This window comes from Natrix helvetica (genome assembly GCF_964273705.1).
Source record: "Natrix helvetica genome assembly, chromosome: 5".
NCBI lineage: Eukaryota > Metazoa > Chordata > Lepidosauria > Squamata > Natricidae > Natrix > Natrix helvetica.
The window spans coordinates 34,905,542-34,928,726 of record NC_138551.1 but is presented as its reverse complement, the minus strand read 5'-3'; the positions used below and the strand labels follow the sequence as shown (position 1 = coordinate 34,928,726).

At 35.9% G+C, this 23,185-nt stretch overlaps 1 protein-coding gene across 1 annotated transcript in view; it reads right to left on the bottom strand.

The window, feature by feature from the left end:
* The window catches only part of SPHKAP (SPHK1 interactor, AKAP domain containing), a 68,035-nt gene that overhangs the window by 32,968 nt on the left and 11,882 nt on the right, over positions 1 to 23,185 (bottom strand). The window contains exons 2-3 of the mRNA XM_081955898.1: positions 14,733 to 14,820; positions 2,777 to 2,887 (exon numbers count right to left, since the gene is read on the bottom strand). Of these exons, the coding sequence (XP_081812024.1) occupies positions 2,777 to 2,887; positions 14,733 to 14,820 (199 nt within the window). The remainder of the gene's footprint in view (positions 1 to 2,776; positions 2,888 to 14,732; positions 14,821 to 23,185) is intronic.

Here is a 23,185-nt window from a genome sequence, read left to right as displayed (position 1 = left end):
CTTAGGCAGGAGTCTTAGCCACTAAGCCACGGGCTCTCTTCCTTATCAGTTGAGCCAGGGAAATAGGTATGTATTTGTGTTACAACCCCTGGTATGCCTAAATATGGGAGGAACAAAACAGCCAGACATGATGGAATTACACACGTCGATGAGTTAATTATAAGCATCAAGATTGATGCCTTTTTCAAGTCAAAATGTTGCCACAAATTGTATTACTCCTTCAAGAGAAGTGGTTCTGCTGCTTCATAAGACTTCTGTTTTCTGCTTCATCCTACCCCAAAATTATTTGAATCATGGCTTGCTGAACATGCCATGATGGATTGGTTGGTATATAAAGGCTAGAATATATGGTATAAAATTGCAAATCAAAATGTCACAGAAAGGGGGAATCATTGAATAAATAGTGAACTGCAATATTAATTGCTTTGACTTAAATTATTTTAAATTAAATAGAAATCAAAACAGATTAGGTTTAGCTTTCACCTTAACTTTACCTTCTATCTCAAAAATGCCCCAGTACATTTATAAATTATATTAGAGGTTGTTCTCCATATAAATACTTTGCACTGTCATCTAGAACCTTTTCTGCATATTTCATAGCATTTAGAAATAATTACATTTTACTGATTACTTTTTGGTTCTGGTGTAATTAATTGTTACTTCTGATAAGTCCTTAACAAAAATATGCCAATAAATATTTATGTCATGCTTGCCATCTGCTTTTCTTTAGTACCATATGTTAAAAATTAGCAGGACACTTCTTGTTTACACCTGAATCATTCTAGTCACACTGAGATTTTTGACCAAAGGTAGCACCAAATCATAACATTGCACAGGAAATACTGTATTAAATTCTCCCTGGGATTCAGTTTTAAAAAGATCACAGAGATATACTGTTGATTATAAAAATGATGCCTATATATCCCCATTGAAGTACCCAGCAACCAAATGGTCTGCTGGATACCACTTAATATCCCATTATTATATTACCCAAAATTGGACAACCACTAAAATAAAGTTATTTTCCTTTTTAATCATACTTATATGGGTTTGAGATTTTTATTACCATGGATTTTTTTTAAAATGTCAAAATATTTTCTGAGGATAGATTGATACATCAGGTAGAATTTTACAGAATTTCTAGAAAAACACTGATTATATAGATTCAATCAACTTATTCAGAATGGTCTACATGAGGTACTATTAGTCGTATCTCACTACCTCCTTCTATTTTCAAAAGTGAGCAAGATAGAGAAAGAGAGCAAATGCTGCAAAGTGATTAGGGTGAAAGAACAATCTGTATTTCTTGCATAAATAAACTTGGAATTTATTTTTAATGGTGTACAATATATAAAATAAAAAGACAGTTGACCATGAATAGGATCAGTTTAGACCAATTATGATTTTTCACCCCAAATTCACACACGGGGATCTTGTGATAGCAAAATAAGGAAGGAAACCCTAGTGTATTATCTTGAGCTCCCAGAAGAAAAATATCAAGAATAAGTAAAATAAGGAAATTATATACTAATTCCATAAGTACATACATTTGTGCTATGTACTGTAGCATAAGATTGGAAAAATCAAATAGGGAAGTTTTACATAAGTTAATTATCCTGACTTCCCATTTTAGGCAGCAAATAATTAACAGATAGGCATAGAGCAGATGGACCAGTGCTGTGATCAAATGGCAGCAATGGACATGTGCAAAGCTGAAGCACAGGACATTTATCTTGGAAGTAATCCTTATTGTTAACTATCATTAGGACCATATGAATCTAATCTTTTAAAGTAAACCATTAGCCTTCTATTTGTAAAACATGAATCCCTGAGAAACTATCCTCAAGAAATAGCCATGGCTTTCTTATTGCTATAGCACTAACCTCCTGAAACTATCTTTTCTTTTTCCTTGGTGAAGTGTAATTAAGGTGTTTCAAAATTGAGCACTAAGCAGCAGATTAACACTAAAAATATACCGTTACTAATAATAACTTTGGTTTCAGACAGAGATAGAGAGAAGATATAGCCAAAAGATGCAAAGCTACGTTTTTAAAAAGCCCAAATCTTGACAAAAATGGCTAAAAATAATAGGAACTCTGCAATTCAGTTATTGTAATTAATTAATAAATGTAATATTTCAATTAAGATTCATACTCTATTCCTTAATTAAAATCCACTGCAAAAAGCATTTATAAATTTGCTTAGCAATCTCCTAAACCAAAAGCCCTCTTCCCATCTAATCTTTTTCTTTTTCTAAACTTTGTATTTTAAGGGTCCTTTTTGTTTTTCTTGGCAAGCAGTTCTGTCTATCATTAAATATGGCTCTTAGTCACACCTATTATGCATATCTTCATAGTATCAACTAAAATACCTTTTCTAGGTAATTTTCGTTAGCTCTATATTTCTGATTCTTTATTTTCCTATCCCTATCCCATTAGAAACCACGTCCCATTCCTATGAACATAAATTAAATATTAACTGAAATGATAGTAATTGCTTGTCTTATCTGCATAGTTCCCCCCCCCCCGAATCCCATTTTATCCCTCTCTTAACAGAGAAAAACAGAGAACTGCCAGATCATATGAGATAATTCCAAGAACTACAAAAAAATAACTATATGATAGAATAACTTTCATTTCATTTCATTTCATTTCAGTAATAATTGGATTTTGCCATTAGGCATTACTTTTCCTTAACTGATTTATATGCAATTTCCTTGTGACAAATGCTCTTTCACAGCTATGATTGTACATATTCTCCTCTACAAAGGACTTACAGAGGTGCAATTCTTTTCCATCTTGTCCTCCATGATGCCAATTTGACATGGTGTCTTCTGATTTTGGAGCCAATAGTCTGTTGATTTCAGCAAACTATTACTGCAAAGTACCTATTGAAACAGAAACAACTCATAGTCCTTTGCAAAATCAAATCATGAGCCTAAATACAACAGAATAATAGAGTTGGAAGAGTCTTCTAGTTCAACTTTTTGCTCAAGTAGAAAACCCTATGTCACTCTGGACAAATGGCTGTTTAATCTCCTCTTAAAAACCTTCAGTAATGGAAAGCCACAATATCTGGAAGCAAGCTATTCCACTAATTGTTCTCGCTGTCAGGAAATTTTTCCTTATTTCTAGGTTGCATTGATTATCTACAGGAGGTTCTCAAAATAATTTTATTTTCACCCATGCCATTTAAAGGTGCTACAATAAATCAACTACAGTAAATTTTTAAAAAGGTTAGCAAATTATGATTTAGTACATGAGAGGTCAATAGTATGTGCATGTTACTTTATCTACAGTTTACATCAGAGGTGTCAAACTGGCAGCTCGTCACATTCAGGCCACACCCACCCCAGTTCCGCAAATGAGAAAAATGTCATGAAATGTCACATGATGGCAACACATGATGGCGAGTTTGACACCCGTGGTTTACATCTATGGAGGGAAAAATTAAATATGTTTTATTCTGTTATGCTAGAATAATTTTCATTTCATACTGTAATCTGTAATTAAAATTTAATTGATCATTTCAATGTAAATGCAATGGAAAGTCCTAGATTAAAGTAATCCAAGTGTAAACTATGAAACTAAAGGGCCTAATAATTAATTTATGGCTTAATAGCAATAGCACTTAGACTTATATACCGCTTCATAGTACTTTTACATCCCTCTCTAAGCGGTTTACAGAGTCAGTATATTGCTCCCAAAAATCTGGGTCCTAATTTTACCCACCTCAGAAGGATCGAAGGATGAGTCAACCTTGAGCCAGTGAGATTTGAACTACAGAACTGCAGCTAGCAGTCAGTTGAAGTAGCCTGCAGTACTGCACTCTAACCACTGCGCCCCCTCAGTTCTAATAAAATAATTATCAATTATCTGGCCTGGATTAGAAATAAAATCTTTTTCCCAATTTCTTTATCACAATCTTGGAAGATGTTCCAACTCATCTTTAATCACAGCCAACAAAAAAAATTCTTGTATTCATAAACTCTGAACTCTCTTCCTGCTTTGACATTCTTAGTATTATAGTCTCCATGCATCTGAAGGGCTGGTGGTTGATGAACAATGCCTTAAAGCAAAACCTTTTCACATTATAGGAATGCCACTAAATAATTTTTAAAAAAATGCAGCCTGGCATATTGCTTACTTTCTTATGAAAAAGACATTACCGGTTTACCTAAAAATGCTTTCGTCTCCTTTCATTGAGAGGCCTATTTTTCAAAAGCTAATGCTAGTTTGAAATTATAAATAGTCACGCTAGACCTATTTGCAAATAAAATCTTGTAATAAAATGTGTTTATGATTCCAAATGATGAGAAGAGAAGTGCCCAGCAGCCTCCATTTCAACAAGATGCAAATTGTCATCACCAAAACTATTCATCATATAAGTACATTAAAGCAACTAGAAAGAAAGAGAGAAATTCTGATGAAAAATAAATTACAACTGTTCTATAACAATAACTATAAACTGGTGAAAAATGAATATTTGTGTAAGGCATGCAGACTAAACTACAATATGATATTTTTTTCTCCCTTTAGGGGCTAGGCTAGTTAATTGGCCAGAACATTTAAAATCACATTTACAGCTCCTACATAAATTCCAAGTAATATGTAAAATACAGCAGCTCATAGTACAGTAATATTATTGTTTTAATATTATCATTAAAACTATATATAACTGGGCTGCAAAACCTCAGATTATTACTAGATAGCAATAAAAAGACCGTAAATGCTTTACTTATTTTTCAGAAAAGACAAAGTGATTACTGTTCCAGATTTTCACTGCCTATTATGGTCACTAGCTTTTGTAGGAATAGGGGCTTTCTGGAAAAAAAACCGTCTAAGGCATGGCTGCCAAATTGCCAACCCGTGGGCTTGCTGCATCACACGCTGGCCACACCCTTTGCCTAGTTTAGCAATAAAGTTCCAATACATCACATGACTCTACCATGATGATTTGACATCCCTGCTCTAAAGCATGAGGCAGAGGTGCCAGGTCTGGCGTATAGAAAGCTGGACGAGTATTAGATGGCAGGAAAGAGATATTGAAAATTCTATTCTTTTTTTAAAAAACAATTTGTATTTGTTTTTGAACAAGGACAAACAAATATAAAAATAAAAGTTAAAAAAAAACCATCTTCCATTACAAATTGTAGAAAGTGTGTCAGTTGGTTACAGTATTTCCATGCATCTCTTCCATAGTCACCACCTGCTTTTCATATTAAACTGCATATTTTAAATACACCTATATTCATGTATATCACAATTATTATATCTCAACCTTAATTTGACTATAATTGTTTTTTCATCCTTTTATATATAATATTCAAAATCCAGAATAGGATTATATGATAACATTTCATTAAATCATCCTAAAATCATCCAATCACAATACATCTTTATAACATATTCTAGATGAAGTTTTTAAACCTCCTCTCATAATCTCCATATATTGTTTATATAAAATTTCATATTATCAAACGAATATATCTATATGTATTGTTATCATTATTAATCATTATTTAACTATAGCTATTGTTGCTTCATTTTTTACATACTACTAGTAAACTAAATTTAGTTTAATTTTTATTATACATTTTCATTGCATCAACCTGTATCCCTCCAGCAATAGTACAGTCTTATATCTCTTGCCATTTGTAGCATTAATGTTCTAGTTACTTTCTTAATAAATCTTGTATAAACCTCCCTTGGCAACATGCTGTTCCTTTCATATCTCACAAAAGCTTGAAACCCAACATCTGCTCTTTCCATCAGCTTATCTTTGGTTATCGCTAGTGCTTCTATCAAGATTTCTCTCCTTATCTCTGTCAATTTTTCTCTCTTTTCTTCTTCTGTGCTTTGAAGTCTGGGGTAGAGTTCCAATCCATCCATTTCCACTTTCCATATTCCGCTCTTGCCATTACCCACCATGCTCACTTTGTTGTCAGAATCCACAGTTTTCTTATCTCTTTGCTCATTTTTTTCTTCCATCTTTTGAACTCTGTCCTCCACTTTCTTCATTTGGTAAACATCCTCAGTTTCTCCATCAGATTTTTCTGTTTTGTATTCCATGTTCTCCAATCTCTTTTCAATTCTCTCTGTCACAACTAATAGATTTTGAATTTCAAACATAATCATTTGCAATGTTACAATTTCTTTTTCCTGCTGGGCCATTTTTTCAATTTTGCAGATACTGCCACTATAGGGTTCAAGGCTATTTTAATAAATTTCAAACAGGTACATTTATTATCTTTCAAGTCAAAATGTTGTCTTCCCTCCCATAGTGTTAGAACTTCCAAAAGGCACCTGTATAAACAACTTGTGCTCTTCCTACTATCACTGTCAGTAAACAAGTTGAAAGAACCTTGAATCTCAAGTGATCAAAGAGAAAGAAGAAAAAACAATGTATCCAGCTTCCAGTCTCTAAGTGGCAGTGTAACTGCTTTTCCCCCTGTTGTTACAACCCTCTTTATAATTCTTCTTATTTTCTTCTTTATATTCCAAGCTTAAGAAAGAAAAAAAACCCTTAAATGGAGATCAAAAACAATCCAATCAATCAAATCAAGCATTATAAAAAAGAGGAGAATTTTAATCCATAGATATAAGCAAAAGTGAAAAAAGAAGAAGAAAGAATTAATCCATTCAGTTTAAAAAATAGGGAGCCCCTGCAAAAGTTCCATCCGTGGAAAGAAAAAGACATTAGAAACTGGATAACACACTAAGTGCAATGCAGATCAATCTCGCCGCCTACAGTCTTTTGTCTTCAATCTTAACTTAATTTTTTTTCTTGGGTAATCTCTTCCTCTAATAATAAAATGTCCTCACCAATTCGACACACTTTCTCTTTCCACTTTCTTCCCATTCCGGAGCTGTCCCAACTTCAGCAGCTTCATTAGTTGCATTTCTGTTGCCGGAAAAAAAGGCTATTCTTGGATCTTTCAGGGACTTTGTGGTGTCCCTGAGATCAGCAGGAGGTGCCCTTCTCAATCATCGTCTCTGTGGGATAGTTTAGGTCCAAATGGACCGTCCAGTGGCAGGAATTCGACTGCGATCTTGGAGTACCAAGATCGCACGTCGTGCCGTCACAATGTCAGCTCTCTTCTCAAACGTTCTATTCTATGGTAGGTCTAGGGAATGCAGTGACTCAGTGGCTAAGATGCTGAGCTTGTCGATCAGAAAGTTGGCAGTTTGACGGTTCGAATCCCTAACGACACATAATGGAGTGAGCTCCCATTACTTATCCCAGCTTCTGTCAACCTAGCAGTTTGAAAGTATGGAAAAAAATGCAAGTAGAAAAATAGGAACCACCTTTGGTGGAAAAGTAATAGAATTTCAAGTACCTTCAGCATTTAGTCATGCCAGCCACGTCACCAGAGATGTTTTCGGACAGTGCTGGCTCTTGGAGATGAGCACTGCCCCCTAGAGTCGGGAACGGCTAGCACATATGTCTGAGGGGAACCTTTACCTTTACTATAGTAGGTCTAGTATATTCAGAAACTCATTGATTTTTTTAAAATGTGCCATTATACTGTCTACCTGCCAAAAAGATGTAGGATGACTGGACATAAATTTAAAAAACTGGATCTATAACAAAAAGTTACACTGTGAATTACTCCTCATTGGATTCCAGAGAGTTGTATTACTCCCACTGTATTCCATTCCTCATTTTATTCTGTTTATTTCCTCCCAAATATCAGTCTGAGTTCTATGCCAAACAAGCAAAATCTACTTTTGGGGCTACTCCAAGTGTAAAACTCTGTAAAATTCTTGATTCCAAAATATTTCTAATTTTTCTACTGCTGGAGCATAAATAACATTATCATGGAGATCTATAATATAGAAGAGTGATTCATATTTTCAATCAGAAATTGAATAGCATGAGATAAGTTGACTAGAAAGGCCTTCTAACGGGTTAATAAAATACCCGTTTATTAACATGAAATCAAGTAAGCAGTGGCAATGCAAAACCTAAAGTTGATTTAGAACAGTTGTTCAAGAGGAAATTAAATGCATATCTATATTTAGAGACACAGGTATGCATGTATTTGCTTCAATATGTTTTCTAATTTTATCTAATGTAGAACTTTACCTAACAGCCTACCTTTTTTTAAACTTAAAAACAATTTGTTCTTCTAAAACAATTTTGTTGTTGCAGGGTGCAGCAGCTGCCAAAAAGCCAACACAGTTCTAGGCTGCATAAACAGAGGGATAGAATCAAGATCACATGAAGTATTAATACCACTTTATAATGTTTTGGTAAGACCACACTTGGAATACTGCATCCAGTTTTGGTCGCCATGATGCAAAAAGATGTGGAGACTCTAGAAAAAGTCCAGAGAAGAGCAACAAAAATGATTAGAGGTCTGGAGGCTGAAACATATGAAGAACGGTTGCAGAAATTGGGTATGTCTAATTTAATGAAAAGAAGGACTAGGAGAGACATGATAGTAGTGTTCCAATATCTCAGGGGTTGCCACAAAGAAAAAGAAGTCAAGCTATTCTCCAAAGCACCTGAGGGTAGGACAAGAAGAAATGGGTGGAAACTAATCAAAGAGAGAGGCAACTTAGAATTAAAGAGAAATTATCTGACAGTTAGAACAATTAATCAGTGGAAAAACTTGCCTCCAGAAGTTGTGAATGCTCCAACACTGGAAGTTTTTAAGAAGATGTTGGATAACCATTTGTCTGAACTGGTGTAGGGTTTCCTGCCTAAGTAGGGGGTTGGACTAGAAGACCTCCAAAGTTCCTTCCAACTCTGTTATTCTATTTTATATCTGATTCAATAACTGGAGATATAATCAAGCCTTTGACTGTACAAGTAATAGTTTTACTGCCCCTGGTTCCAATGAAAACATATACTGTACATCAGGAAGTTTTAAAATAAATGATATTCCTATTTTGTTCAAAGTGATACATTTTCAGAACTAGCTACTACATTTAATTGTGTTTTAAGAACCTAACTTGTTGCAGCACTCTCAATTATACTCGCAGTTTCTTGGTTTGTTAAAAGCAGGAATTGTTCTTAATTGAATGCTTCTGAAGATGCTTGTTCAATTTGTAACTTAAGTAGGATCATAACTTGTCAGCATTTATTTTTATGGTGTATAACAGTATTCTCCATGTTGATAACCTATAGGCAGTTTCTTTTCCAGTGTTGGCTAGAAACTTTGAGAGTGGAATATAAATATTGGAGGGGAACAGATCCGGGATTAGTTCAGGAATAGCAGATAATGTTATGCATCAGTGGTGGGTTTCAAATTTTTTTAGAATCTCTTCTGTAGGTGTGGCCTGCTTTGTGGGAGTGGCTTGCCGGCCATGTGACCAAGTAGGAGTGGCCTGACAGTCATGTGACCGAGTGGGAGTGGCTTGGCAGTCATGTGACCAAGTGGGAGTGGCTTGGCAGTCATGTGACCAAGTGGGAGTGGCTTGGCAGTCATGTGACTAGGTGGGCGTGGGCAACTTGTAAAATGTGGTGAAACTCACTTAACAATGCTCTTGCTTAGCAACCAAAATGTTGGCTCAGAAACTCTGGCATTTGAAGCACGCAAGTCTTAAAGCTGTCAAGTTACAAGACCCTTGCACCCCTAACCCTTTAGAAAAAAAAACCCAGGGATGTTCAAACTTGACAGCTTTAAGACTTTAAGGTTTAAATAGGACTCTTAGAGGCAGGTGGACAATTGGTGAGCCAGCCAATCAGTGAGCAGCGGGCAGGGCAAGCGTGGTGTGGACGGGCAGGGGGAGGAAGGGAGCTGGAACCGGTTCTAAACGGCATGGTAGATTTGTGTAGCCTCTTCTATAGAATAGATTACAACAGGCAGGAACCCACCCCTGATATGCATGATCACTCTGTAATGTACTGAAAACACCGTCATTGAATTTAGGGAAGTCAGACTCTCCATAAATCTGTATGTCTTAATTTAGATAAATGAAGTTTCTTTAAAACAAGTGCTCATATAGAAGAATTGAGGAAAACACAAGCAGTTAGTTGTTCATACACGGAAATGAAATGTTGCTATTAACTAGCTAATGGTGGAATAGGAGAGGGGGTAAAATTAAGCTTCATTATAATGTAACAGCTTCAGGTGAGAATAAAATGATTTATTTCCAAAGATCCTTAGGTAACTTTTCATATTATTAAAATATGCTAATTTTTATCTGTCAAATTATCATACAGAATTTAAAAAGGAAAAAAAATTCACATAGATGAACAGAGTCGTGGAAATAAGTTCATTGGATTTATTTTAAATCTGCAGGTAGAAAATTGAAGCCTAGGTAGATTTTCCTTGCCTTTTTATGAAATTTTCAGTGATGCATATCTTCATAATACATCTGTAACAGTAATTTTAAAAGCATGGTTCATCATATTATAAAAATAATTAAGACAACATGTCTCACATGTTCAATTTTATGCTGCAAGAATGAAATGATGATGAGTTATATTGATGCCTAAGATTATAAAGCTTTAAAATATGCACTAAGAAAAAAAAATCAAAAGTTGGCTCATAATCACAGAACAGAATAACTGAGTTGAAAGGGACCTTGGAGGTTATTTAATCCAGCCCCCTGTTCAGGGAGGTCAACCCATTTTTTCTTAACTTTTTATAAACTTCTATAATATTATTGTAGTTTCTTAAATAAAATAGAATAATCTAAAATTATTCCCCAAAGAGGAACAACAGGACTGAAGTTCTGAATCTGAACAGAACAGCTTTTGAAAAGCTTTGAATTGGAAAATCTTAAATCCTTGTGCCTTTTCTATAATGCCAAACAGCCAAACAGTCACAAGTCTATGGTGTAGGGAGGAAATAAGGTTTCAAAACCACTACTGTATATCAGTTTAGTACAGTGGTTGGGTGTTCGACTAGAGTCAGGGAGGCTGAGGTTCATGTCTAACCTTACTAACTGAAACTTATTGGGTGAACAAATTTGCTGTTCTGTGCATAAATTAGATCCCATGTTTTGAACTTTGGAGGAAAAGTGGAATATTAATCTAACAAACAACAGAATAGGACGTAACGGCAGGAAACATTGCTGTTCTTTCAGGATGCTATGTACTGTATATTCTCTGTGCAAATTATTAATGAGTTAATTTGAAATGCCAGGCATGTTTAGGTGTTATACAAAAGTATTATATCTTGAATATGTACTGTAGGTTTGTTCTTGATCACATGACCACACAGCTCCATCATGTTTTGAAAGTTATCAATAATGAAATATTTTTCAAAAGAAGCCATTGTGGTAGACCAATTATTTTGGAATACAATAATCCAGATAAAGTATCTTTTTTCAGACCAAACAATTTAATTCTTCCCTATTCTAACAACTTCAATCATTGCAACATTTTAATTAAACCATCAAAACCTGAGCTGTTTTCATTCAAACTAGCTTATCATCTAAGAAGCATTCGCTTTCAGTTTTCTCGCTCTCACGATATGATTTTTAATATGAGAGGAGTTCAAACTCCTCTTTGTTGGTTGGTGGTATTTTAATTTAATTTACATGTCAAATAAAGTTATATTAGCCCTAGTTATTCTGTGATGTAGCCCTTGATCCGCAATCTAATATATGATGTATTTGGGGACTGATACATGATTCCTAAAACATTCAAGGACATCTTGAACTAATAAAATTATGTGATTAAAATACCATTTTTTCATCTTCTCAGCAAATCTTCAAATGGATCTAAGTCATATTCCACATATATGAATCTGAAACTTCATGATTGTTCAGTGACAATAAAATAAATTAAAAATGAATGCCTTAATTCTAATTGACAAATTTTAAATAGAAATTTCCATATAGACTAATTTGTCCTATTATGGTCTATATTGTCAATTGTAAATCAGGAAATTGAAACACTGTCTAATGGTGCACAGACTATAAATTCAGAACAACCACTTCATTCTTTAAGATAGTTATATGATAGTTATATTTAATGCATAATTGGATACATCCCTATAGAGATTCTCTTCACACATGAGATAACAACTTATTCTTGCTTGATCATCTTAATTGCAGTGCTTAATTACAGCTCATCAAAAAAAGATGGCAAAGAACATGCAAAACAAGATGAGACTTTAGGGGCTCATTCCACATGCATTTTCTAAAACGAGTCAGTGAAATAATATTTGGCATCTCATACACTATGAGTTTTTGTTCATGTCAGGAATAACTGAACAAATATAAAGCAAATTGAAGGGAATGCTAACATTATTCTTCTTGGTTCAGCCTAACAGCCAATAATAAAGTTTCATTTTAAAAAATCAATTATGTTAACATAATGTGTGGGATCAGGAGATGGACTGTGGTGGCTTATGAACAGAGCTCAGTGATGTTTTCATATTAACTCATCTTATAATAAATGTTTTGAATTATTTGAGGTTGTTGTCAAAACGGAAGTGATTGGTGGAATAAAATATGCCTTACAAATTGCACAGACAGTAAAAAAAAAATCGGCTGTAAAAACCTAGACAGAGAGTTAGGAATCTTTTGCCCTGACAACCAAGTATGATGAGAGATTGTACCAGGTCTACATACTGTAACTATGACAGTGTGGCTTAGACAACTTCCCCTCTATTATCTTTTAAGGATCCATAGATTTCTTGTAAAGAGAGATATCTTCTTTCAGTCTCTCTCCACCCTTATCTTTCATTTAATATTCTCTTTATACTTCCCAGACACTCAAATCATGTGCCATGTACTCAACTCCCAGGCAATGGGAGAAATTCAAATAAAACAATGTGCAGTAATGCTTCTATATGTCTTTGTTTTCAGCAGTACTGCCATCTGAGAAGTCAAAAATAAATAAACTGGGAATCAGTTCTGTGATTTCTGCTGACCACAAATCTAGATATCAATATATTTGATAGGAATTTGTTTGTTTGTTTGTTTTATTGGATTTATATTTGAAGGCATTTACAATGTTCTAAAACCAAGGATCGTCACTGGGCAAAATTTTGCTTATTTATAATGTCTCCATAGTAAAATAGGAAATATGTGTAACACACTGCATAAACAAGAATCTTAGCTATTTCTTTCTTTGCAAGATATCTATGGATCCTTCAAAAATAATACGTCCATTTTTTTCAGGGAGAATGAAAAGTCCATTTTGGAAAGCTTCATAAATTTCTTCAAAATCCTGGAGTAATCATTAACAAGCAAATGTACTAGTGTTCATCTTTCAATTGTTTTTAATTGGTTTCTCCTACTAATATAAGCAACAGAGGAAATGAAGTTTTCTTTATCTATGATGTTCTTATTATTTCATTCAAATCAGGATCCCTCTCAAAACATAAGCAAGCAGGGATCTCGCTTTGATAAAATTGTTAACCATTATTGTCAAAGGTGCATGTCAAGTTGATTAGCTTTTCTTGTTAGCATAGGAAGATATATGAGATAGTATGATCAAAATATACCCAAACATGAACTTTGATCAATCAAAGCCGTAAGAAAAATTGAATTTGGGTATTCAGTATTTGTTACTTTTCAGTTTAATATTAATTTTTAGGAAAATTATATATAAGTAATAATTGCCTTTTTAGACATATGTAGATCTAGAACCTAGGACCTGGAAAACCCAAGATTGGATTCCTTCTTGAAGAGATTTTGCAGGCACTTTAAAAACTGACTGCCATATCAGTCATTGTGTAAAAGGAACACATTATCATATAATCCTTTGCAGGCAATTTCAGTACTTGATGCATATAGATCTGGACTGGAATATTCCATCCCATTATTTAAAAAAATAATAGATAATGTTTTTCTTCTTTTAATATTTGGCAGTGATTTCTGGATGGATGAACTCTGTGCCCACATCTAAGTCTTTCTGGGATAAATTGGGATCCTGATTTCATTTTGGACAGTTTTGGTTTAATGGTTTCTCAATAAGCTAACATTCAAAACTCATTTATTAATACTATATTTGGATCCAACTCTTTCTGTCCTTCTTTATGTTCATCCATAATTCCAGTAATGTGAAATTTGTACCCATTATCCCAAGCCCTGTTGTGTTTAAGGCAGGGACGTGCGGTCAAGGGAGGCAGGGGAGGCAGAGCCTCACCGCTCTCATCATGAAAATAAAAAAAAAGGAAAAGGGAAAAGGCGCTGAGGAGCCTTCTGCACACATGGTCCGGGAATGGGATCATGTGTGCAGGAGGCTCCTCTAGCCTCAGCCTCCCTCCTGCACACATGGTCCCATTCCCTGCCTTCCTGAGTCAACATGAAGGGGACCGCGGAGCGTGAGCTGCGGTCCCGCGGAGCGCGCTCTGTGGTCCCCTTCATATTGACTCAGGAGTCAGGAAGGAGGGGAATGGGACCACGTGTGCAGGAGGCTGAGGCAGCTTCAGCCTCCTGCACACATGGTCCCATTCCCCGCCTTCCTGAGTCTACATGAAGGGGACTACGGCTCATGCTGATGATGTCACCAGCCTCACCAGCCATAAACCTCACCGCACGTCACTGGTTTAAGGCACGTATTGTTATAAGCCACTGTTTTTATAGGCTAAGAACTATTACACTGTATAATCAGGTTTGTCCATAAAAACGGAGCAAGTATGTTTTTAGAATATGTAACTATTTTTCAGCAAATGATTGGTCAATTGATTGCTTCCAGATATTAATATTTTTCATCATTGAGTTGTTTACCTTGAGTTCATTCCAAATATTATTGAAATAATGGGTAAACAGCGTAGCTGAATTGCTGACTAAAACAACTTCAAAAAGGAATTACGGTACCTTCTTACATGCTGTGACTGAACTTCTGACACTATTATCCGTGCCACCGTGGTGCGAAATTTCGTACATCAAGGGACATTCAAAGTTGCTGAGGAGAGAAGGAGGGGGGATGAATCAGTGACATTGGTACAAATGAATCAAATATTATTTCATAATCCTTCATACCTCGTCCCCTTCTAGTTCTTGTATGATGCTCAAAGCATCATACTATTTGTTATTAGCTATTTATTATAACGTTTTCAGTATTGGAACCATGCTCTGAAATAGTGGACTGATTGCCTTTAAAAAAAAAACAGAATACAGAACTACATTGGATATAGCATCTGTCCACCTCCAACAATACAATAAAATATTCTCTTCTGTATCAAAGAAGCAATTTGAGGCTTCCAAATTATATAGTGGTTACATCCATTCACTATGCCAGCAGGCAAGAAACTGCACACTACATCTTATACTAAGTCGTCTGTTTCATACTCAAGGAAAGAGGTAAATTATAGCTTTTCAAGGCAAAGAATACAATGGGGTTGATTAAATTTAGGAAGCAAAGCAGGCCATTTCTATAAGCACAGACATCAAACAGTTAATCAGTTTTTGAAGAATGGGGTTCAAAGAAATTATCTAAGAATTTTATCAGACAATTCATAATCAGACAAAGCTCATACCAGTCTTAAATGCTACTGTTACTGAATTAGTGTAATAGGAAGTCATGAGGCAAAGACCTTTACATAAATTCAGCTTTGACGCAAGGACTGACTCATATAAATGTACCAAGAATTGCCATCCTGATCACCAAAAGAGAAAGAATGTTTTCTACTAGTCAGAAACTTTACCTTTCTTACTGAAGGAAATATGTTCCATTAGGTCACATGACTATGTGCATATAAAATAACTTTCCTGCGTATTTTGCTGCAATAACACTTGTAATAGCCCAAATCCTCAAACGAACATGGAACCAGAGCAGAATATGATGGCATAACGTAGTTCATATCTTAAACCTTGGGCTGGCTGCTTGAATTCTCCCTTAAGGAACTCCCACGCTTAGATGGCGGTATCTGTCAAGGACATTTTCTAAGTACTACAGTGGTAAGACTAAATGTCATTCTCAGTCATTAGAGAAAGAGCTGACAGGAGCTTAAACAGTTCACTAGAATGTCCTTTTTAGTTGCTCCTGTCCAGTCTCCAGGCCATGATCTCCTCCTGATGGCTATTTGATCTGAATCTGGGTATGTCCTGATGATTTACGTGGACTTTGTTGTAATACTGTCAGGTCACATCAGTTGCTCATACCTGATCTTTCAAGGCCAGTAATGTGTCTTAACTCCAGCTGATTGAACAGCAGTGCTGCCTCACAATGAAATCCTGCACTAATGTGTTTTGGAAATATTCTCATCAATTTGGCTAGTTAGCATTTATGATAGTCAGCTCTTTGACTAGCTTTTTAACTGACATTTCTCATGTCAAGTTAGTTGGGAGCAATCGCAAGTGCAAAGAGTGGATTCCTTTTCTCTCCATTATTACAAACAAGACAAATCTGATGGTAATCTGATACTGAAGCAAAAGAAAAGTCAGTCAGCATAGCAATCTGGAGTGGAAATGGATCCACTGGACAGAATCCAGTGCTGTAATCCTATAATGTATAAAGCTAATTTCATAAAGACTGAAGTTAGTAATAATTCCATATTCTTTTTGAAGCTTGAAGTACATTTCTAGGACCTGGAACCTCTATCACTGTCAATGCTCATGTGCAAAATATGGAGTTAGAGTGCTATTTGATACATTCATTACAAAGTCATGACAGTGAAATATTAGGTTAAGGTTATTTCCCAGAAAATGGGGGAGGGGCATTCTGAAAAGAAATTTGTCAAGTATCCATAAATATAGAAACCCTGTATTATCATATGGCTCACAAGAGCCATCATCATTTTAGCAATATTCTGGATGCTATACTCAATTATATATACTATGACATACATATAGACTACTGCAGCACACTTTACATGGGGTTCTTTTGGATCACCTGAAAATTTCAGTTGGTTCAAAACCAATGCCTCAGGTCTTCATGGGTATTTCATGGGTATATAAAGTATATTTGAAAATAAGAACTTGTCTCTGTTCTCAAGTGAGAACAGTGTTTTTGAAAGGTGGACAGGAGGACCCAGCTTAGAAAACTAAATCCATTTTCCAAGATAATGCATTAATAAAACCACAACACCATGTGTTTAAGTTAGCTAAATGGTTCTAAGCTCCAGATTATTTACTAATGAGTTGTATGACAAATGGTGAAACCCCAAACAGGTTCGTTGAAGCAGAGTCAATCCCTATATAATATCGCTTAACCTTACAAATATTTAGCATAGCAAAATCACTGAAATTTTAATCCAGATTTTCTTATTTTACATGCATTCTTTCAAATATATAGTACTGATTTGGCAACAAACATAAACAAAATATGTTTGGGTGACATATGTACCCCAGCAATTGCATTTGTGATTTAAAAGTTAGAATTGTTTAGCATTATTTGTTCACTTCTAACCATGCATATTCCTCAGTAAAAGCACAGATGGTTAGTCAAAGTGACAGCTAAAAATACCTCTTGCAAATGTCTTTGGGATTTGTTATGGATGAAAACCTCAGGCAAACTGTAAATGCTATCTGTGGCCTAATTCCACAAGCTACATAGATCACACATTAGGGGTCTTATGCGATAATCTATGTCTCAGGATTATGACTATAAAGGATGTAAGAATCTGTTTCTAGTATTATACGTTGTCACTCAATCAGCCAAGTTAAATAAACACCAGCTTTGTATTTTAAATATATAGCGCTCCATTGCCTGTATTCAATGCACATTATGTTATATTGAACAGGGATTTCATATGTACCACAATTGAATCGTGGTAGGAATCTTAATATTAAACTATATGTCATCTTAGAATAAATATCAAATAGGGAATACTGAATGGAAAAAAAAAGCCACAATTATGTAACTTGACTTAGATATTTTCTTTCCTTGCTTTACACTTTTTGAAAAATCTTATTCTATTAAATGTGGGAACTCATCCAAATGACCTACTTTGCAATAAGGTTAGATTTACCAAACTGGAATTTTATGGCCAAGTCACTTACTAAGCATAATAATCATATCTGCATATTAAAATGTCTCATCCTTGACTTTGTCTTTAAACAGAACCATTTATTTTAAGGGAGCCTTCCTTCCTTCCTTCCTTCCTTCCTTCCTTCCTTCCTTCCTTCATTCATTCATTCATTCATTCATTCATTCATTCATTCATTCATTCAATTAGTATGGCCGCCTATCTCAAACAAGAGACTCTTAGTGCTATTCAGGAATGAAAACCAAAACAAAATTTACAAAATCTTTGGCATAACTAAATGTTGCCATTTCAAAAGAGAACAAGCATTTTACCGGCGGGGGGGGGGGGGGAACACAGTCAAAACTGCTACATATCACAGTCTCTATCTGGTAGCACTTCAGGCTATTTCTCACATCCATTATATGACTTTTGCACCTTATCTATAACTATGCTGTAGACCTGGATTCATGTAAGCAGCCATCAAACTAATTTCACATGGCTTTGTGCAAAAGACTGGGTGTGAAGAGATTTTTCTCTATTCCCACAACTACTGCTCTAGGTAAAAAAATAAAAATAAAAATTGGACAACAGTCTCTTCCCACCCCCAACCCAATGAAAGAAGATCGCAGCAAGAAAACGAACAGCTCACCCAACTCTGGGCTCTAGTTCACCTTTGTTTCAGCCTCACCCAAAATACAATTTCATTTTATGGTTCCTACACTATATTTTCCAAATATTCATTGAAATAGGTTCTGTTTATACTGTCATGACACAGCTTGCATTTGAATCTGGATATTCCTCTGCAAGTCTATCAGTGTCACCTCTCAAGTAATGACCTGCATATGTGAATCAGTCTGCATAGATCTAGGATTATGGAACATTGACTTTATCCAGTATGAACTCAAAGTTAACATGTGTTAACACCAATGAGAGGGGAGAGTATGAGAGGAAAAAAGATAAAGTCAATATTTCCCTTTGGAGTATTGGAATCTCCAAAATCAATGTTGGATCTGCCAAGAACAATGAAGAGAAGGTACCCCTTCAGATTAGCATTATAAAACTTCATTGTATCAGATCTCTACTATTTTTATAATTTAGCTAGCACTGCAACGTATTAAAAAAACAGAGTATTAATCTCTAATTCCATTCCTTAGAATATAAGAGATTTCACTTTATAAGCAATAGTATGATACTCAGAAAGCTATAAGAGAAGCATGGATTATCATGACAAAGAAGCATGGATTATCATGACAACTATTCCCTGTCTATATGTCTGCTTGTCATAGAGTAAGTACTAGTGTAGTTTATGAAGTTGTGGTTTATGAAAAGCTTTCTGCTTCTACTTATGCTTGATACCCAGACTGGTAGGAAAGCTGAACAGCACCACGGCAAAAATAACAAATATGATTTTTAAAAGTAATGCCCATTTATTCCATAAATAAGATCCCCCATCAAATTGTTTAGATGACTTCCCAAAATCAAATATTGGAACTACAGTTTGCATCATATCCAAATAATATTGACAATTGTCAGGTTCATCACAGATTGTGGTAATTCATATTCAGCTCTCTGGGGTAATATGCATATAGAAAAAAATTATTTCATTATTTTAAAAAATACTGTTTTCATAATTAGGACAGATATTCACTAACAAATTGATTTTGATACATATACAGTATGTTGAAGCTATCAACATCAAGAATCAGAATTTCTTTCGCAGATACCATACTTATTTTTCTCCAGCAATATTGGCTTTTCTATACATTCTTTCTTTTAAGTCAGTGGTTCTCAAACTTCCCAATGCCGTGACCCTTTAATACAGTTCCTCATGTTGTGGTGACCCCCAACCATAAAATTTGTGTCTCAGTTTCTAAGACCATCAAAAATATGTGTTTTCCGATGGTCTTAGGCGACCTTGTGAAAGGGTCGTTTGACCCCCAAAGGGGTCCCGACCCACAGGTTGAGAACCACTGCTTTAAGTCTTCTTTCCATCAATTTCCTACTAATGGACCTATCATGTCCTGGATCCACATTTTAATCCTTTATCAAAACAGTCATTATAGCACTTGTTTACCCAAACAGTAAGTGAAATACATTAGTATTTCTCAGCCTTGGCATTTTAAATATGTAGACTTCAATTCCCAGATTTCACCTGCCAGCATGGGGACAGAGGTGGTATTCAGCAAGTTCTGACCAGTTCTGGACAACCGGTAGCGGAAATTTTGAGTAGTTCGGAGAACTGGTAAATAGTACCTCTGACGGGCCCCGCCCCCATCTATTCTCTGCCTCTGAATCCCAGCTGATCAGGAGGGAATGAGGATTTTGAAGTAACATTTGCCTATTGTGGAGTGAGAATGGAGATTTTACAGTATCCTTTCCCTACCATGCCCACCAAGCCCGTGCCCACCAGAACCCGTAGTAAAAAAATTTGAATCCCACCACTGATGGGGACATCTACAATCTTAAAATGGTTAGGTTGAGAAACACTGGTATACATACATCTTGCTCATACGGTCAACAATTTTACCTTCTAGTATAGATGAATTTTTTGAATGGATGCCATTTTGATCCAGTGATTTTATTAATGTTTATAAGCACTGAAATATATATGCTATTACTTTTGTTGATATAGTACCTCTACCCCTATTTGGGGGGGGGGGAAACCCATAAGTTTCAGGTGTGGGTATTTGGTTAACATATTTCATAATACAGAAGCAAATAATATATTTAAGTTCTCTGCAATCTCTTTATTATAGTTAAAATGGCCGGAGGTCGTTTCAAAATGTAATTGAGATAAGACCGACAGCAGTAGAATACTTGCCTTAATTTACACTGTGATGATTCAAGTGTTCCTAATCTGTAAACCTTTGTTCCTTGGATTAACTGCAGTTTTGTTCCAAATTATTGTTAAATTTTATGCATAGAAATTGACAACGGGGTTGGGAATGCAGACAGCAGCAGCATAATACATAGTGTTCCTAGTACTCTAAATTTTTAACCTCCCTGCCTGGGCTATAAAGTGTTGGGGTTAATTAGCTAAGGTTTTTAAATTTGGGGCTTCAAAGAGGGAAGAGTTGAAAGAAACAGACAATCCCTGAGAATAAACATTGCTGCATTATCATTATTGGCTTAGTTGAAAGCCACAGCCGTTGTTTTCACATTTGAGCTTTAATATTCTCCTCCAGAAACAAATTAATGCATACAGTTTTATTATTGGTTTGTTGCAGTATGCAAGTAATCCATGAAAACTAGACTCTGGCATATCTCACTACTTTATCTTTTATAATAAGATGGAATATAAATGCTAGGGGATAAAACTGATGAATGCTATAGCTCAACTGCATGGACAGAATATTATTGTCAGATTCTACATATATAAACAATATTTCTTTGAATTCATTATCTCCCATATGCCAGCAAAAGCTGCTCTGTGTATCTGTCAACTCGTCCATTATTATCTATTCTGCGCGGCAATGACTCTTCAACCTGTCAGTGATGCTTTCCTTGCCCTGATGTCTGACAAGATATAGCTGGAGGTGAATGGGGACCTTCCTGCATGCAAAGCTCATGATTTCTACTGAGCATCATCTACCATCTCTTTTAAAGAGGAGTTCTATACTTTGACCCAGTGTTTTTCAACCTTGGCAACTATATGTGGACTTCAACTCCTAGAATTCCCCAGCCAGCCATCAAGTCCTTCAACCTCTTAAAATGGCTGAGGTTGAGAAAACAATATTTTGACCTAAATAGTTTCCTCTAGAACTGCCGTTATGTTTGGACAAACTACAGTAGGTGCATTGCATCACAGGTGCCATGACAATCCCGAAACTGTTTGAGCTGAGCCATAATAAACGAATCCAGTTTTGGCTAGGAAACTTTGTTTTCATGAAAAAAGGATTTCTTTCTCTTCCTGCTCTCTTTTTCTGTCACACACAAACAATTGTTGAACTTTACAGCCTTCTCAGATCACTGATGTTTGCATTGATTGAATTACCAGATCAATTTATTATGTATTGTTGAACTAATAGAAGAAAAAGTAAAAAAAAATGCTGAACAGGTTTAGGTAACTAGCATCACATTAGAATTACAGAGGAAATAAATGGCTTTTTTAGCACTAGAAACCATCTAGCCCTTTTACAGTGTTTTTTTCAGGAAGTTGAAATAAAATAGAAATGAGTCTCCAGCAAATATAAGTGATCATTCTAGACCAGCGATGGCGAACCTTTTTTGGCTTGTGTGCCATAAGTGGGGGGAGCGCAGGGGGGTAGTGTGCAGGCGTGCCGCACCCATAATGCAATGTGCGACCCCTGGTGACTTCCAGTTTGCTCGGAGGGTTGTTTTGAGTGCTCCGAAGGCTTGAGGGACCTTCAGGACGCTTCCCTGAAGCCTCCGGAGCAGTCAAAATGACCCTCTGAGCAAACTGGAAGTCCGTTCCTGAACTTCCGGTTTGCCCATAGGGCAGGTTTTTTGCACTCCGGAGGCTTCAGGGAAGCTCATGAAGCCTCTGTAGAGCATCCAGGGAGGTGGGGGAGGCTCTTTTCACCTTCGCCAGGCTCCTATAAAGGCTCTGGAGCCTGGGGAGGGCAAAAATGGCTTTAAAAAGGGTGAACTCAGCTGGCCAGCGCTCACATGCATGCTGGCCAGCTGACAGGGCAGCGCCTCGTGTGCCCTGACAAATGGCTCCACGTGCCATAGGTTCTCCATCATTGTTCTAAACTGATATATAACAACAGCAGCAATGCCAAGAAAGCAGCAAGTTTTTAATCACTTATTATTTCTAAAGTGAGAAATTGTGGATGAAAATGCAAATGTGCTAGAGCAGAAGCAAAGAGAATGAGGTCTCTTCCAAACAAATATACAAGAAGTTGAAGGAGGGGAGACAGGCACTGATGTTGCAACGACACGATGTGCGATCTCGGAGCTCCGAGATCACAGTTGATACTTTTGCCAGTGGACGACCCTTTTGGACCTAAACAGTCCTGAAGAGACGGTGACAGGTAAGAATATGTCTTGCTGATCTCAGGGACATCGCAAAGTCCCTGATTGATCCCAGATAATCTCTTCTTGCCGGCGACAGAAGCACAGCTAAAAGCTGCTGAAGTTGAGACAGCTCTGGAACAGGATAAAAGCAGAAAGAGCAAGTGTGTCATCTGGTGAGGAAATCTTATTGTTATAAAAGAGACTGTTCCCCCCCAAATTAAAGCTAAATTAAATTTGAAAACTGAAGAAAATAAGCGGAGAAATTAAGCTACATTGGACAGTGTGTTATCTTTTTTTAACTTTCTTTTATGGATGGAATTTTTGCAAATATTTCCTATTTTTTAAAGTGAACGGATTAGTTTTTCTTCTTCTACTTTTTTT